Here is an 18,127-nt window from a genome sequence, read left to right as displayed (position 1 = left end):
AGGTCGTAAATATTAATTCTTTATCTACATACCATTAACGCAGTATCGATCAGGAAACGTTTAAACTAGAAAAAAATAAAGTGTAACTATAAAATGCCCTATACAAACTTATTTGTAAAGCTGTACTTGTTAATATGGTAACAGAAGTAACCGAATGACAAGATAAGTCAAGTACAGCAATATTACCTGCCCTTCATCGCATTCGTCGGGTCTATCATTATGGATTGCCATCTGATATTTCTGATATATTTCGTGCGATTTTTTAAACGTTAGCTGAAATTGAGGAAGGCTTCGATCTGCTAATACAAGTTTAACCTGTATAACAGCAATAAAACAAGCAGATCTTAGTAGAGGAATTATAGAGTGTAATGTTACAGTAATGCAATAAAAAAGTTTAAAATTAATCAATAATGAATACATATGACCTCTAACTTATGACCAGGGGTTAAAGTAGGCGCCATTTGCTTAAAAAGTTCGTCCAATATCTGTACGCGTTTCTGTATGTTTTCTTTCACTTCTTTCTCCTTTGCTTCCTCAATGTGCTTCTTTATTTGTTCCGTGGTCTGAAGTGGTACGATAAAATTACCCAGCGGTCATTATGTAGAAAATTTAAATTATGACGAAGGTAGTATTAAAATTTTTACAATCTATTTCAAAGTGCGGCTTAGCTAACATTCCAGTATGATTCCCATTACTAAATTTACCATGTCTGACTCTCTTGAGAGCTTTTCCAATTTTTTCTCTCTCCTAATATCCTTCGCCTTTCTACGCTTGGGCTTGGTTGGATCTGGCCCTCGGGAAGTAGCTAAAAAGTGGCGATATTGGTATGAAAATAAAATTCGTATTTAACCTTATGAAAAATAGTCAAAACTAATAAAATTAAATAGTCATAGCATTGACACGAAACCTTTTGCTTCCACATTGTTTTGGTGTAAGACTGACGCATCTCTAATAAAGCGTGGAGAATATTTCGGCATTAGGGCAGAATTATGTTATGTTTAATTAAATCATAGTAGTGATTACACTTCTCAAAATATTAAGAGTTTTATAAATTTAGTCGCAATAAAGCTTTTTTCCAATGTTTTTACATCAAATCAATATACTACATGATACAGTGACTTACCGCTGATTTTTGCCTTTTTCTCCATCAATCGATTTTTTTACATTGTCATTATGAGATTTAGTATCGATTTGCTGAGTATCATTTCCTTCTTCATGTTTTCTTTTCAGTTCTAATAAATAAATATCGAGTAAAAATGATACGCATTATGCACCATTGAGTATAGATAGCTGTAAAACATTAATGATTTGATGCATTAATGATTCATCAGTTAAAACTGATTGATGAAAAATGGTTCTGCAGTTATATACTTCGAAGCATAAAATAAACTGCCTATGGATCAATTGAATATAAATCACTATCATATCAACAGTACTTATACAGCAATACGTATACGAAAATGTTTGTATATAGAACTGAGCTTAGCGCAAAGTGGATTCTACGACACAGCCTCCTTAACCCAAAACTATCCAATGGCAGGCGATATTTGCTTATTTTCGTGAAATATTAAGAATAGTCGTATAGCTACTGGCATTGATGGTACTGTAAATATTACCTTCCAGTGTGGTGTTCCCTTGCAAATAATTCATCACTTTCTTAATAACCTTTCTATGTGATTTGGAAATGACGCACTCTAACGCTTCAATTCTATTTAATATTGATTAAAGTATTTAAATAAATATAAGTAACTCTTTTAAGAAACTCCAGACATAAGCTAGGATCAACACAACCAAAAAGACGTGCATTAAGCCAGAAGAAGTAAAGTGTTAATTGGCATTCAAAACATTACCATATTATTAAAATGTAACACTTCAACTTGTATCTTAATTTATATTTATAAGCATTTGATGATCGTTTACCTGATTGTATATAAAGGACAGCAAGATTTTTGTAAATCAGGCTTGTATATGAATTTACCGCACCTATTTATGAGACATACAATAAGAATTAGATTATTACTACGTAATTCCTATCAACCTACTGCTACGACGCAAGGCAAATCTTTACTTTCTAAATTAATCATAAGTATAGTAAAGGTCATCGTTCTTGCGTAGTTACAAGGAGTAGTAACGGCTGCAAATCAGAGTGCGATGATATATTCAGCAGCTAAAGATATGACCATTGTCGTGATACTGTATATCACTACGCAATCTTGAATGTAAATTAAGTTAACTAATCCTGGAAAACGTAAGGATCTGAAAGAGTAAACAACTTTCTTTTTTAACTATCACATCGTTTGTCTGATGATACTCGATGCAAAGTTACCTTCTCCATCCGCGATCCATTAAAATTTGATAATCAGATACACGTAATCGGTGGCCCCAAATTCCTAAAAAGTCAAGAAAACCTTTCACTTATCATGTAGCAGATATCAAACAAAGATAACGGCGAAGAAATTGAATATGCGTCAATGATCTGTTAAATAGAAAGGAAAACAACATGACTGTGATCGTCGCAATAGAGTGTAAATCAGATTAAGACTGTTTCATTCTATTGCCCTTGAAATACTACCACCGCTTTATTTGAATGAACTGTAAGGATATTACTGGTACAAGTGATAACAAGTAATGTTACGACGTGTTCATAGAATATGTGAAGAAAATTCACATTAAAAACGGCCCGTGCAATAACGGAAATCAATAATATTGATGATTATTTCTTAGTAGAAGTAAAATTATTATCTTGGCATCATCACTTTTCAGCAGTCATTTAGAGCAGGATTAGTTTTTAAGAATGAAGTTGTCGAGTAGTTTCAACTTCGACGTCTTTTTGCCATGATGAAAGAGCGACATTAAAATGGATGCAGTACAACCTAGTCATAGTGTAGAAAGTGCTACAAAATGTTCATGAAAGCGTCCAGCAGTATTGTTCAAAATCAATGGGGTTAATCTATCCAAGGCACTCCAGTCATTGTAGACTGTTTAAGACCGATATTTAAAAAGAATACTTCTTGACTTTTCCATCTGGATTGAGATTGTATTTTTCCCATGAAGTGACTGCACTATTTCGCTTTAGGCACCTCTTCAATCTAGTTTCAAAGGATCAATTTAAGCAGAATCATCATGTACAAGACTTTGTGAATCTGCAAAGCACTGTGAACAATGTACTATAATCATATCAATCTTTCTTGGATGACCAAACCTCCACGGTTCTGTCGATGGCCATTTTATCATCATTACCCCTATCGATAGACAATTTCTATTTCATTTTGGGATATTCAGAGACAATTGAAACTTTCTATGTTCAAACTTTTGTGAGTCATTAAAGTATGAGCAATACAGTAGTCTACGGTCGAATTCACGTACTAGGAAGTAATCGCTAAGGCACTTTAACTAATTATGCCCTTCAAGTTAATTCAAATCCATATCCAGGCGAGCGTTTCAACCTTGCGAGTGTCCAGGTCATCCATTAAACAAGTATATAGAGATTTCAAAATATTGACAAACTAATTGGAATCCGCTGAATGATGAGAATGGTGATCAAAACCAACTCAACTGCTATCCACTCCAGTCAGGAGTAGAAGGGTTTCAGTGAACGCAAGGACCAGTCGAATCAGCGACTGGCTATAAATCATTTTGTGACACTGGCATTGATGCATACTGTACATTGTAACATCTCCAAAGCCTAACTAGAAGATGGCTATCGATTGGATTGACACTTTTCTATACGTAGAAATGGATTCTTTCTTCAATCTACGTTGATACAGGCCATTTTTTGCTGCAAGATTCTTCCTCACCATGGTTACTGGTGAACGGTAACGTCGACACGTCACTCTCACTTTCGTGAACACGATTGGAGAGTACGACAATTTTGGAGGACGACGTCATCGATGAGTGTCAGGTTGATTGTGCATGACTACAACTGGTACCACGACCGTCAACCATGACTAAGATGTCTCTTTCTTTCTGGACGTTAAGCTAAGCCCATTTTGTAATCCATCTCCTATTCTATCAACGAGTTACTTTAACTACATGAGATAAACTAGGAAGAAAGTATTGGCAGTGTCGTTATCCATGGTGGTTTTCAGTTTTTTCATTGGCTTCGTGAGTGAAATAGATAGTGTATCGGACTGTCTACTGCACTTCGGTATACTAAGAACAACATTGACTATGAAGGGTATTTTCTATCCCTTGTTCATTGGCTATTCATTGATAGACTATTACCTGCCGCATGACGACTGCCATTTTTTCCGCAGTAACCACAATGATGAGGCTCACTGGATTGAGGTACATAACCCACAACGGAAGATGTTCTCATTGAAATCATGGCGATAATCTTGACTCGTCGAGGCTGCTCAAGTTCTGTTCAAATTGAGACAACGAACAGTAAAAACAATTTTTTTTTTTTTCACAACCCTGGTGGTAAGATTCTTATGGTCTGAAGGAATTCTACTACCGGTTTAAGGAGCTGCCAGATAATGTCCATATACCCATGCAAGTACAGGACATTGTATCGTAGTTTGCAGTGCAAAGTACGGTAGTACACTGAGTACAGTTGCGTATGATATTGTGGAGTGCCCAATGATGAGCAATCATTCCCATACAAAACTCTCTACAAACGCATAGAAACGCTGTCAATCATTCCCATATAAAACTGTATAGAAACGCATAGAAACGCTGTCAATCCTCTACGCTCAAATTTGTTACAGTACCAAGCCCTACCAGAGTGACCCGGCTGCGTTGAATCTGACTGTAGAATGACGTAAGTGAAAATTTAAAATGCAGACTTGGACTGTACTGTGTATCGTTGTACGCGTACTGTTTGTCTTACAGTACTGTATGATTAAGCAAAATGCGGTAGCTCACACGCCAGTGTACTGTGTACTGTACACTGTACAGTAAAGTACTGTACTATGGACGTTGGACATTGGACACGTCCACTTCATCAGGGAAGATAGAAGTGGTCGTCTTGGTAAACAGCAGCCCGCAGTTTTTTCTACCTTCCTGTTTGTACAAGCGCTTATTAAAAGTGTAGAAGGTGGTGATAGGCAATCGAATTTCGGTTGAAGGACAGCTGAAATAGGGATAATTGTTCCTTTTCTTCATAGAGATGCTGATAGACTATCAGAATTTTTGAACCTATAGACTACTTTCAGCAATATGGATATGTTATACATAGTAGCAGTAAGTTACAAAGGGACTGTGGCCTAATAAACAGGCAGAGCTGTAAGGCAGTATAGAGACAACTGTACTAAAAGTAAAAATGCTAGGTCAAGCCACTAAGCGAGATACGGAGAGAATGATTTACGGTTAAACATAGACAGTGAATCATTGTAATCTACTCCAACGCCGAATCGACACAATACTTTGGGTGGCAGAGTAGTTGGAGAGGAAAGCGCTACTTTTCACGATACCCTTTACCCGGTAAACATGAACTTACAGGTTATTGACTTCATCAATACAGAATTCACTGACAGCAATAACTATATCATATCCGCCTATTGGATACTCATCTTCCACCAACAGCAGATCAACATGATCCACTAATGGATACAATCCAATTGCTGCTCTGTACAGTTACTCAGATAACGAACGACGGAACCAACGGGTAGTACCACGGACTTCTAGATGCAATTTAGTTGTCTATGGTAGCATAGCCATGATATGAATACAGGTGATAAACTGCACCAATCTAGAAATACTGTAAATTAATAAATTAAAACCAATAACATTTTAAAATCCTTATTATTTATTGTCGCTAATTTAGTAATTATAACAGATCACTGTTGTAATTCCACATTAATTAATAAACCAATGTATTATATCCAGCCCCAAGTAACCATTCGGGTAATAAATCTTAGAACTTTATTACAACGCTGTAAACATTAATCACTTAATTGACCAGTTCATATAAAATCTGTGAATACGTTGATAATTAATTAATAAAGAACCAATAGAACCCAATGCAAGTGCCACTCTCTATATATTAATAATTTTATTATTCTCGATTAGCGAGTTAGAAATCATAATATAACTGTATTTTAAACTCGTATTAATTTATTCGTACAGTTTGCTTATGGACAATGACAGGAAAAGAGAACGATGTCTTTAGATGGATCATTTTCCAAGTTAATAGGAAGGCAACAGACAAAAGTTAAACATATGAGATTGAAATTCCCAATATGATTAGACCTCATAGGCTCATACGCGTAATCTTGCTAATATTTCAAGCGAACGTAAATTTATCACTTATATACAAAAACAAAAAGGGAAATATTATAGTACATCCTTACAAACTTGATCGATCTCTCTATTTCTATTTAGGGAGAAATAGTATAAGATAATAAAATATGCCTAGAGGTAAAGTTCTATTTTATGTCGCTGATTGGTGAATCGAGCTCAAACGTGTAAAATCACTATTAACCGGAATTTTACACGGCTGCATTTTATTGCAAAACTAGATGAATCTCTTCTACAATTTTTTTCCATTTTGTAGACTATCTATAAAGAATTAATTAGAAATACAGTGGATGATGTGATTAAGGACTAATTAATTATTATGATTTACTTGCAGCTAGTTGACTTTGCACCATTCCGAATAGAGTAGCAATGTCACAATAAAATCGAATTGAACCTGGCATGGCTCAGGGGAGGACATTACTGTAATGATATTGATAATAAAGTCTGCTCAAAAAAATATTGCGGTTTTAAATTCTGGCAACTTTCTATATTCTAACACTTGTTACAGTGCATGTGACTAGTATACAATCACTAACTAATGAGTAATCGCGTTTATCGCAAAATTTCCCCATCTAATTATATTAAGATTAATTGAAATCAATAATTAACAAATAACAATTGCAAATCGCAGGAATATGAATGCGTTAAAATCTAATATCTCAGCAAAATAATTTCATTCGGATAGGGCAAAAGTACTGATGCGTGTACAATATCAAGGTCGTGTTTTACATTTACTATTACGTGGCCAAGATACTTTCCCATTTCTCAAATCAATACTATAATGGCAGGTACTATCGATGTAGCTACCTCTAACTTATCTTCTTATTATCAATCCTTGGACATAAGTCAACAGTTTCAATATGATCGGAAATTAACTCCAAGTAAGGAGGAACGTCTGCCTGATCCTTTTACCTTAAAGAATTGGAAACGCGATATCAACCTGCTACCTAATGTAGCATGGCTTGATATCTATAAATACCTTGTAGATACTACAAGTGAATTTACGCAAGATACTGTCAAAGCATACAAATCTCTAAAAGCGTATAGTTACTTCCTTTGTGGACATGTACAGGACATCTATTACCATGACATCGAAGTAGAATGTCAATTCTGCTTTGTGAAATCAAAGGTACTAACGTATAATGTTTTCTTTTTTGTCCTGGCTTACGCATACTACTTTACTTTGTATAAATAATTTCATCAATTTGTTTAAATCAATAAAAAGATTCTGTCCAGTACACTGCAAGGTAAAAAAGCAGAATTCTACCACGCCTGGATATGTACTAACAAAAAATCAGGATCAATATTAACTGCAAATTGTACTTGTAAATCCGGGTAAGTAATTATATCAGGTTTTACTATCTACATACTAATAAGTGCTTCGAAATAGACATTAGGTATAGGTGTAATGTGATTGAAATTTTGCTAGTCGATTTTTATCTCTTTCTGCCGAGAAAGTTTGCAAAGTTAGGAATATCAAACAATTTTCATTTCAAAAGCTATTACAGAGTCGGAAATGCTTAGTTTGCGCTACTTATAAATTCTGTCTTTATTTATGACAGTAGATACTGCAGTACCTACAGCATCGTATGTCTGTTGTATTCCAGAACATGTGACGACATAAGCTTAAAACCCCTTTTCAAAAGACTCGAAATTAAACTAAATTAGCCGTATATATGCTGCTTATCTAGTCCAATTGCTACCACCTTACAGTCATTACTAACTAAATCTATGGACAACTGTGGTATAGAATAATTTCTCACTCAATTTATGATCTAAATGAAGATCATTTTCAGTCATTGCACTATTAGCGACAATCAAATTAATTATTAGCTGCAGTGATTAGTTCCATTTTAGAATTATTTAAATGAGCAAGAATACTGTTTTCTAGATATATTCAATATTTCGACTAGCGATGACAGTGAATAAACTATACTGTAAATCACTTGTTTCGTAGATATCGATGATATTTCTGGAGAATAATATAGGAGACTTTTACATAATTTAGCCCTTGACGATCCCAGATCGGATCGAATTCCATTGACAAGTAAATATTCATCATGTAAATATGCGTCCATCTAGTTGCAGAATGGTAATGCTTTACTTCCATGCATATTATCTAAAAATGTCTTAAGTCTTTATCTGAAAGGATAAATTTTTATCCGTCTAAAAATTGGGTAACTAAAAACATGAGCTATGTCAGTAATTAATTAATATACGGCGATTAGAATAAATTTCAAGTTAAAATATCTTCAGTTGGTGCAAACTTGTACTAGTTACCATGCAATGAAGTCATTTTGTCTAGTACTGTAGACGATATTGAGACATTCTAATCTCTAAGAAGAAGAAAGCTGTGGACGATACCTAGATTAATATTAAAATTTCAACTAAATTGCAGTTTTAGTCACGCCAATATTCCTTATTTTTAGGTTTTAAACCACGCCAGATCTCATTTATAAATTATAAACAGTAAAATTTTGATATGTCAACCTAGCATAATTAGAAAGATATAATTATATCATTTTTTTACCTCGATTACTTCACGATAAACTATACAAATTTCACGGACCCTAACATCATCACAAAACTATAATATACAAGCTTTAGCATATTATATTAAAATAATTCTTTATAATTGCTTTAGCTACTGTTAAATAGCTGAAAAAATTAGTTAATAGCCATGCTCCGATTGATCTCTCCCATATTCTTTGCGATATAATGTAACGACGATAAGTAAATCCTTGTTGAGAACTAAACCAAAAAATTGAAATTCTTACCTTATTGTATAACCAGCTTAGGGTCTGCATGTGATCATGTAGCCGCTGTCTTATTCAAATTACTAGCATACTTTCAGTTGGAACTTCATACAACTACATCGTCGAGCAAATTAAGTACCTGGAATCAATCTAAAACGCATACATCGCCACGACCTCTCAAAAAGATTTGCTTTAAGAGACCTAAGCGTAGCGATTTACTACCTTACAGCACCCATACAGATGGTGTTAAAGATACGAAAATGAATATTAGCTACGCAGATCCAACAGCTGGTGCAGCAGGTATATCAGAAATCCAGCTAACCGCTTTAAAAGTAGCTGCTCCAAATGCTGCTATTTTTACAAGTTTTACGACGAATAGAGTCCATTTTGGCATTCCTAATGGATCGCAAGGTAATCGAATTATCCAGCATGACTGGAGCTCTATTCCAAGGCCGATAACAAGTTTATACGATCCAGAAAAAGCAAAATTAAACTCTCGAGATCTTCGAACAATAAGCTATCAGGCTTTTGAAGAATATAAAAAATTATATACGCAAAATTCTTATGATAAGCTATGCGCAGTAACAGTCTTCCCCAAGCGATCACCTTTGTGGAAGGTTCACTGTGCTGGTCGAATTATCGCTTCCATGTTTCATCGCATTGCTCATTCCATAAATAATCCAAATAGAGCTTTAATTAAATGTATAATGCAGTATAAGCTCGAATATGATGGTGCAGCAGTTATTTACAGTAAGCAAATGACAGACAGCGCGTTAAATTGCTACCTAGCTACCATGCGTAAAAGTCATGGCAATTTTACGCTTAAAGCGACAGGTCTACACATCAATTCTAAATTTCCTCAATTTGCAGCCTCACCAGATGGTATTATCCATTGCGAATGTCATGGTAAAGGTGCTTTAGAAGTTATCTGCCCTTATAAATATAAGGAAGGCTTAACTAATTGGTATAAGGATAAAGATTGCCCAATATCCGAAAGCAAGTTACTGAAAGAGAATCATCCATATTTTTATCAAGTTCAAGGATTGCTGTTAGTTTGCGAGTTGGACTATTGTGATTTTTTCATATGGACACAAGGTAACAATGCTGGAGATAAAATTATAATAAGAGTTTGGAGGAACGATGGATTTATTGAAAAGTTATTACCTAGTTTAAATCAAGTGTTTAAGAATGCTATTTTACCAGAAATCGTAAGTCGAAAGCAAGATAGGAAATCCTCTTAATTGAACAAGTGTTCGCTGCCTTCTTTATCTATCTTCAAGCTAAAGGATTACCTTTAACTGTTACAAATTAAACTATTATCATTTATTTCATACGAATATAAAATATTAATGCTGGAGGAATAATATTAAGGTTTGCAGTAGTGATAACTTTATTGAAAAGTCATGACTTACAGTAATTTAAATCTATTATTTAAGAATGCTATTTTATCAGAAATTACAAGTCTAAAGCAAGAAAGAAAATCCCTGCTTCCTAAGTAGTTGTTCGTAACTTTGAATATCAACCTTCAAATACATCCAATTCAAATATGACTGCTAGTTTGTGGATGGGTGTAATTATTTCAACTATTTTCATATGGACTCAAGATGCCAATATTGGAGAGCAAAATCCGTCGAATAAGTATTTAAAGAAATAAGAACTTTACTTGAAAAGCTAATGCCTGCAATAATTTTAAATCAGGTAAATAAAGAGTGCTATTTTACCAAAAAAGGTTCAATAGAAACAAGTAAGAAAATCTTGTTAATTAAAGAAGTGTTTGTTACCTTGGTTATCAACTTCATGTGCACCCTACTATAAAATATTAAATTTCTCTTTCCAATAAGAATTTATTAATTGTTCAATGTTATCTCTGATTATGATTGTTATTTATTGCTACCTCCTCACTTCATATATACTTTTCTAGATAAATGCGTTAGCACCGATTTATATATATTGGTTATGCTGGCATCTCGTTCTATATTATATTAATAGCTACATGCGTATTTCGCTTAATTAATTCATTGCCAAAAAGTTGGTTAATAAAATTCATATTGTGTGATACATAATCTTTACTGCAGTAAAAAGTAAGAGTGCTTAAGAATTCGACTCCATTAATGGAATAGATATCAATGTATATATCTAGGTAATAATGCTGCGGTTCATGTTGACTATTCCTGCGACAGCAATCATAACATGATCTAATAACTGCACTTGTGATATAGGTATTGTAGTCTGTAATAGTTTAAATCTTTTAAGTCGACCAATAACACGCTCAACATGAATTCTAACATGGCATAATTCCCTTGACTGATCAACTTCTCTTGCTGGTAATTGCTTTTTACCTCTTATGCAGGAAGGAATTTTTAATATAGCGCCTCTTAAAGCCAATTCTTTCTTCACTAAGAATCCCTTGTCAGCAAGGATAACATCGTTTTGATTTAATTTTTCCAGAAATCCAGATCGTAATGTAATTTCATTATCGGATACTTTACCACCCCAACCTGACGATAAAAAACTAACTGCTCCTGCCGGAGTGATGCCGATTAAATATTTTATTGTATTCGAATGCCGATAGCTTGACCAAGTTTGAGCTTTAGCCGATAAGTTACTCGGTCTTTCAATTGCAATATCTGTACAGTCGATAACCGCGACACAGTTTGGAAAATTCCGTTTAAAGCAAGCTGGCATATTTCTTCAATTGCTTCCTTATTTGGCCAGATAATTAATTGACCAACAGCAGTTGCTAACTTAGGAAGCCAATGATTGTAAATGTAGGAAATAGATACTGGTTCAATTGCAAAACGATAGGCAATATCAGCATTCGTAAGACCTAATTTTAGCTTCATTAATACCGCTAATAAATGATCTTCGGAACTTAGAGTCTTTCTTATGATCTTAGCATGGTTACTAACTAACCCTAACAGCCAATTAAAAGATTCAATTGTGGGTAAACCAGTCAGAAATCGAAACAGTTTAAAATTATATTTAACTGAATGCCAAGAGAAGATTGATTTCCTGTTTAATTCAAAAATTTCATGTCGTAGTTCACTTATTATTACGTTTTTGTTATTTAATTCTATATATGCTTGCTTTAAGTTTGTTTCCAATTCTCCATCAGTGTCTTGCGTTTGTACTCCTACAGAAAGAGATATTTTATTTTCCGTTTGCATACCTAAGAAAATTAATGACATTATTTATGGAAGTGAAAATGTAACAATTGGATTAAAGTAGTAGTAAGAAAGATCAATCACCGATTTGTCTACTATGGTATTGCTGCTGTGGTACTCCAGCTTGAAAGTCAATAATTTTTATTATCTTTATTACTCTATTTCCAACCTCGGAGTGAGTTTCTTTGCCAAGATTGATTGATGAATTAGCAGTCAGTCCTCCAGATTGACGAATCTCCTGATGATCGGTCATATTCAACTCTTTATTAGATGTAAAAATAGATGGAATATAATCTGGATGATCGGGATTATCTGATCTCTTCCCTAGCAATAAATTAGATTCAAAATGAGAATTAGATTGAATGTTATAATAATTCATATTATAAGGTGTTATTTGCCTTACTCTATGGCTTTAGGCTGAGATAGTACTATCTAATTGGCGAAATAATGCAAAATATCTTTAGTTGAAAGTGTAATCGCTAGTCATTTCATGGATAACACGGTATTAAATTAAGCGACGATAGAAAGTGATGTTTAGTTGTAATCAAAAAATCCATGTATCCACTTTATCGTGTTCATAACTATTGTGGGATATAATTTGGGATATAATTTCTTATTTATACGAGTATAGCTGATACTTCAAGTTTGACCATGTAACTGTAGTCTATACGGTTAGGATATCGTTATGAAATCTTCTGATACCCTTTACAATATAACCTTGTATATCATCAACAATTAAAATTAGGCTGCATGATACGGACAAGATAAACCTGTGCCTAGTAAGATAGTAGAAAGACCAAATAATGCAACCCCTAATTAACACCGGATATTAGGTCAGAACTGATCAGACCTACTGGTTATTATTCCAGCGTACAGCGTTGAGCATATTGTAGTATTTCCACTGGGAGAACAAACCTGTAGTAAAATGTTGGCTAGATATTCGAGCATTAGCAATCTTCTTGGTAGACCAATTGGATCGATTGATTGCTTTTAACCAAAGTTGACGACGATGAATTTCTTTGGCAGTGCATGCTCTCGGTATTCGATAAAAACTCAGACGATTTCCTATTCTTCTATTTTTGCATCCTATCACACAGCAGGAATCCGGCATTTTGGTTCAGTATCAATATGATTGCAATATTACTCTAGTGCATTGAATATAACTGCTACGGAAAAACTAGAATTAGGCATTCAAATATCCAAAATGAATATTATCATAGCTATTTATGATATGTTACTATCGTCTCAATTTTCATGCTTGGGGTTGATGACTCTTCTACAGTAAACTATTTTGATGAGACTGCGAAAGCTTTTTTCTTAGACAAAGTAAAAACTACATATCGAATCGAACAGTTTTAAATTACAAAATGTCCTTTATTTGCGTAGTTTGAGGACAAGCTCACTTTGAAATCAGCTGATCACTACATTAGAAAACAATTATTCCCTCAAGTGGAAGGTTAATATCAAGAGTGGCTCGTTAAAAAGGTTGATTTATGGCTAAGTAGGAGCACTAGAAGGTATTGAAACTCAGGTCGATCATTATTGCTAGATTTGCTAGTCCTATCTTATCTGCTATTTGCGTCATTTATAGCATATTAATGCCATACGTTTAAGGCAATGAATCGAAATTGGCTCGTGATAAGTGAGCTGTGTAAATGGTTAAATGCCTTTTAGACCAGAGATAGCAGTTCAGGATAATCTATCGACACTTGCATCGCCTTAAATAAAGTGAAAGGATGCTTTCGTTCTCTTGATTAAATAGACAACTGGGCAAAGGGATTGATTTCAGAAATTAATTAAAATATACTGAGGTCTAAAATTGATGCAGTCAAGGTTTGCCCTAAATTCATATCTCAGGGCTATGTGTAATTTTTATAGGTGCATTGAACTGTTTATAAATCAAGATCTCCATATGCAATTATGCATACTAGTCCTCTCATATGAGTCAGTTCCATTGTTACTATATGTAAAAAATTATGAACCATGTCCATTTTTCGAATCTATTCCTTTCCATATACATTAGTCTTCGCATTAATTTATGATATTTTGCTACTTTCTGGTAACTGTCTCTTTTGCGATTTGCCTTTTCATTTAACTTTAAGGCGTAAAGTCACCGCATTTGTAAATTCTTCGCATTGATTATTTCTAAATCTGTTAGGATAAATCAAGTAATTTTATTTTAACTAGTAGTCATCTTTGACAACTAAGAAATTACTTTAGAAAACATTCATTAACACGTTGATTGTTTCTACATCTATTAGGGTAAACCAATTGATTTTATTTTAACTAGTAGTCGTCTTTGACAACAAAGAATTACTCTACAAGCCATTCATTAACACGTTGATTATTTCTACATCCATTAGGATAAATCAAGCGATTTTATTTTAACCACTAGTCATCTTTGAGAACAAAGAATTACTCTAGAAGCCATTCATTTACACGTTGATTATTTCTACATCTATTAGGATAAACCAAGTGATTTTATTTTAACTGGTAGTCATCTTTGGCAGCAAAGAATTGCTCTAGAAGCCATTCATTAACACGTTGATTATTTCTACATCTATTAGGATAAACCAAGTGATTTTATTTTAACCAGCAATCATCTTTGCGAACAAAGAATTGCTCTACAAGCCATTTACTATTTAGGCGTATGCTCGATGTTTACATCGGGCTTGACTTTTTTTGTAGTAAACAAGAGTCGCTTGATATCACTTTGTTCCTAGTACAGAGGTGCGATAGAAACTATCTTGTGCTAGCAGGATGATGCTGTCTTACATCGGTAACTATTTACAGTATTCTCATTGCTTAATTGCAATCATCTCCTAAATGCAATTCTATCGACTGCCATCGATCACATTACTGTGCACAATAGGGTTTGCACTAGATTAAGTCAATATGCTAATCAGCCATCATTAAAGGAAGAACGTCTGCAATCTTGCTTGACATTGTGGATGAACGAGTAATATGCATTAACGTTATGGTTGCCATGATGATCAGCATCATCTTGTACAATTATAATATGATACATATCTGAAGAAAAACATAATTATACGGATACAGGATATAGTGTAAATTAATATAGTAAAATGTAGATGAACAATAAACATAAGGGAGACCGCCAGCAGGATGCTACCAGTTATTGTAATTAGTAATGGTCCTACATTCCATAACATATGATGTGTACACAGTAGACATCAGACAGTATGTACTGTATGCAGCACTACAACTTCCACGATTAGCCTTTTACGATTTAAGGCGGGATTTGTTTATTTATGATACTGTACTAGTTAACAGTTAACGTAACATACGTGTAGTGTATATGTCATATATATGTTAACTTATACACTATTTTACAGTAGTCAAAAGTGAGCAAGAACGCTAGCGGTTGGCTTTTCATCTTTCTCCTATCCTTCGTTGCGACTTCCATTCCTTATGGTGAGTATCAAGTAACGTGGAAAGATAGTGTCATCTTCATGTTTTACACGACTGATGACTGTACTGTAAATTATGGAAAGTTAAAAGCTGCTATAAATATGACCAATTATATTGTATTGGTTTTGTGAAGTAATGATTGGCTTCTTGAGTAATTAATGATACCTCTTTCTATCTTATTTGATAGTATTATGTCTCAATTGCGATTTACCATTAATTCAACGTCAAGAATTTTTCGCTACTGTCATAGTGGCATTAAAATTCATCATCATGGTATGGCAATCAATCGTCTACGTCTTCTATCAGATCAGCCAATAGCAATCCATCATATGGATTCTTCATTTGCTTTAGGTGTTTACTGTGGTAATGTGAAAACACAACAGCTATTCCCTTACCCTGATGCACTCGATGATGAATCCAAAGACACAGTCAAACTTATGATTGATCCCTTGGAGAAATATTTCCGTGAAGTTCATGATGCATCGCAATGTGATCTGGATGAAAAATTGCCCAAGAAATCGATCGAAGTACTGAAGGAGCTTGGTGCCCTTGGTATGCAAGCTCCGCAAGAATATGGTGGAATGCAATTAAAGAGAACACAATATGCACGAATATCTGAAATCATAGGATCGTTCGATTTATCCATTGCCGTATTTATGGCCGGCCATCAAGCCATCGGTTATAAAGGGATCGTACTCTTTGGCAACGAGCAACAAAAGCAAAAGTATTTACCAAGTTTAGCAACTGGCGATAAAATTGCTGCTTTTTGTTTAACCGAACCCTCAGCTGGATCGGATGCCAATTCTATCCGTAGCACAGCTGTCCTTGATGATGATGGCAAGCATTACATATTAAATGGCAACAAAATATGGATTAGCAATGGCGGCATAGCCGATGTGATGACTGTATTCGCTCAAGTTCCAATCAAGAAGAACGATTCCGATAAAGAATCTCAAGCAGTGACAGCTTTTATAGTAGAGAGAGATTTCGGCGGTGTTACTAGCGGTCCTCCAGAGAAAAAGATGGGAATAAGGTCATCCAATACTACGGCAGTCTATTTCGATGATGTCAAAATACCAGTAGAGAACGTGATAGGTAAAGTCGGTGAGGGTTTTAAAGTAGCTATGAATATACTCAATGAAGGTCGATATGCTATGGGCGCCACCATGACTGGTATAATTCGAACCTTAATGACTAAAACTATCGAGCATGCTAAAAATCGAGTTCAATTTGGCCGGCATTTAATCGAATATCAATCAATACAAGAAAAAATTGCTCAAATGGGTCTCACTCACTACGCTGTCGAATCGGTCGCCTATGCTGTGAGTAATAACATGGATAGAGGCATTAAAGAATTTCAAGTTGAAGCTGCTATCAGTAAAGTATTAAGTTCTGAATCAGCTTGGAAAGTAAGCGATGATTGCATACAAATATTAGCTGGTATGGGATTTATGAGAGAAAATCAAGCAGAACGTTTCATGAGAGATGCACGAGTTTGTCGTATATTTGAAGGTGCCAACGATGTTTTACGCCAATTTATTGCCTTAAACGGTATTCAGTATGCTGGAAAGAATATGAAAGAACTACAGAAAGCGTTGCAGCAGCCAATCTCCAATTTCGGTACACTATGGAATCAAGGTGTTAAACGATCGAAACGTCTTATAGGCAAGGCTGACAGTCAAGAGCTACTCGAGGTAACTGCACCTGAACTAAGCGATTGTGCTAAGATGATTACACAACGCATTGAAGAATTTGGTGCTACGATAGAAAAGATACTAATCCAACATGGCCGAAATATCGTCGACCAGCAGTTTATATTAACCCGCATAGCCAACGCTACAATTGATATTTACTCTATGGCTGCAGTATTATCTAGAGCAAGTAAAGCGATCAGTAGTAATTTACCGACAGCAGATCATGAGAGACTATTGGCGTCTACACTTATTGATGAGGTTTGCATATAATATTATTCATTATTCAGAGGTTTTACTCGTTACTTCATTGAAGCAGGTATAAAATTGGGATTGAATAATAAAAATAATGTATTTATTATATTAGTGCTGTGAAAGAGTTGAACAAAATCTAGCAGAAGCAATTACGAAAAAAAGTTTAGACCGCTTTACTGCTTACTCAAGTATAGCTAAAGAAGTTAGTGAAAATGAAGGAATGGCTACAACTCGACCTTTAAGATTCTAAGGTTGCTATGAATAGGTAAAACTTGTATAGATTTTATTCCATTACCTAACGTTGCATTATTGTAGGCATAAATAAATATTTATAAATGCAAGTGAAGAGTCTTGTCACAGGAAACTGCTAAACTTTCTACGTAAGAAAGAATATGGTCTCGAATGTACTTACTATTGTTATCAGTTTTATCATTGAATTCGGAATGTACAAGTGCTTTGGATAAGCTATATAATCAAACATCTTTTTGTTGTCTAGTCATATATCAATATTGTTATTTATGGAATGTATAATCTGGTGCTCTTACATTACTTGAAATTTAAAATTGTATATATTTACTGCAATATAATA

General features: G+C 34.4%; 5 protein-coding genes across 5 annotated transcripts in view; 2 read left to right on the top strand and 3 right to left on the bottom strand.

Annotated features, from left to right (window-relative positions):
- The window catches only part of TRIADDRAFT_60443 (uncharacterized protein), a gene marked incomplete at both ends in the record, with an annotated part of 5,506 nt that extends 1,179 nt beyond the window's left edge, over nt 1-4,327 (bottom strand). Inside the window, 10 exons of the mRNA XM_002116350.1 lie at nt 33-65; nt 187-315; nt 426-563; nt 705-805; nt 908-948; nt 1,124-1,232; nt 1,617-1,708; nt 1,921-1,983; nt 2,327-2,390; nt 4,225-4,327. Coding sequence (XP_002116386.1) covers nt 33-65; nt 187-315; nt 426-563; nt 705-805; nt 908-948; nt 1,124-1,232; nt 1,617-1,708; nt 1,921-1,983; nt 2,327-2,390; nt 4,225-4,327 — 873 coding nt within the window. The remainder of the gene's footprint in view (nt 1-32; nt 66-186; nt 316-425; nt 564-704; nt 806-907; nt 949-1,123; nt 1,233-1,616; nt 1,709-1,920; nt 1,984-2,326; nt 2,391-4,224) is intronic.
- A 2,694-nt stretch (nt 4,328-7,021) lies between these two features.
- Nucleotides 7,022-10,811, top strand: TRIADDRAFT_60442 (uncharacterized protein; the record flags this gene model as incomplete). The annotated part of the gene is made up of 4 exons (XM_002116446.1): nt 7,022-7,369; nt 7,466-7,575; nt 9,034-10,204; nt 10,695-10,811. 4 exons carry the CDS (start codon nt 7,022-7,024, stop codon nt 10,809-10,811), a joined length of 1,746 nt encoding a protein of 581 aa, XP_002116482.1.
- Nucleotides 10,812-11,138: 327 nt separating this feature from the next.
- On the bottom strand, nt 11,139-11,609 carry TRIADDRAFT_7666 (uncharacterized protein; the record flags this gene model as incomplete). The annotated part of the gene is made up of 1 exon (XM_002116349.1): nt 11,139-11,609. A coding segment is annotated over one exon (471 nt), but the record flags the coding sequence as incomplete, so codon positions are not given.
- Nucleotides 11,610-12,236: 627 nt separating this feature from the next.
- Nucleotides 12,237-13,271, bottom strand: TRIADDRAFT_60440 (uncharacterized protein; the record flags this gene model as incomplete). The annotated part of the gene is made up of 2 exons (XM_002116348.1): nt 12,237-12,484; nt 13,076-13,271. 2 exons carry the CDS (start codon nt 13,269-13,271, stop codon nt 12,237-12,239), a joined length of 444 nt encoding a protein of 147 aa, XP_002116384.1.
- Nucleotides 13,272-15,867: 2,596 nt separating this feature from the next.
- TRIADDRAFT_30874 (uncharacterized protein) lies at nt 15,868-17,788 on the top strand (the record flags this gene model as incomplete). The annotated part of the gene is made up of 2 exons (XM_002116445.1): nt 15,868-17,544; nt 17,651-17,788. The coding sequence occupies 2 exons, from the start codon at nt 15,868-15,870 to the stop codon at nt 17,786-17,788; spliced, it is 1,815 nt and encodes a 604-aa protein (XP_002116481.1).
- Nucleotides 17,789-18,127: the final 339 nt, after the last annotated feature.

The sequence above is a fragment of the Trichoplax adhaerens genome, genomic scaffold, assembly GCF_000150275.1.
Source record: "Trichoplax adhaerens TRIADscaffold_15 genomic scaffold, whole genome shotgun sequence".
NCBI lineage: Eukaryota > Metazoa > Placozoa > Uniplacotomia > Trichoplacea > Trichoplacidae > Trichoplax > Trichoplax adhaerens.
The sequence above is the reverse complement of the archived record's forward strand: the minus strand, read 5'-3'. Positions and strand labels throughout refer to the sequence as shown.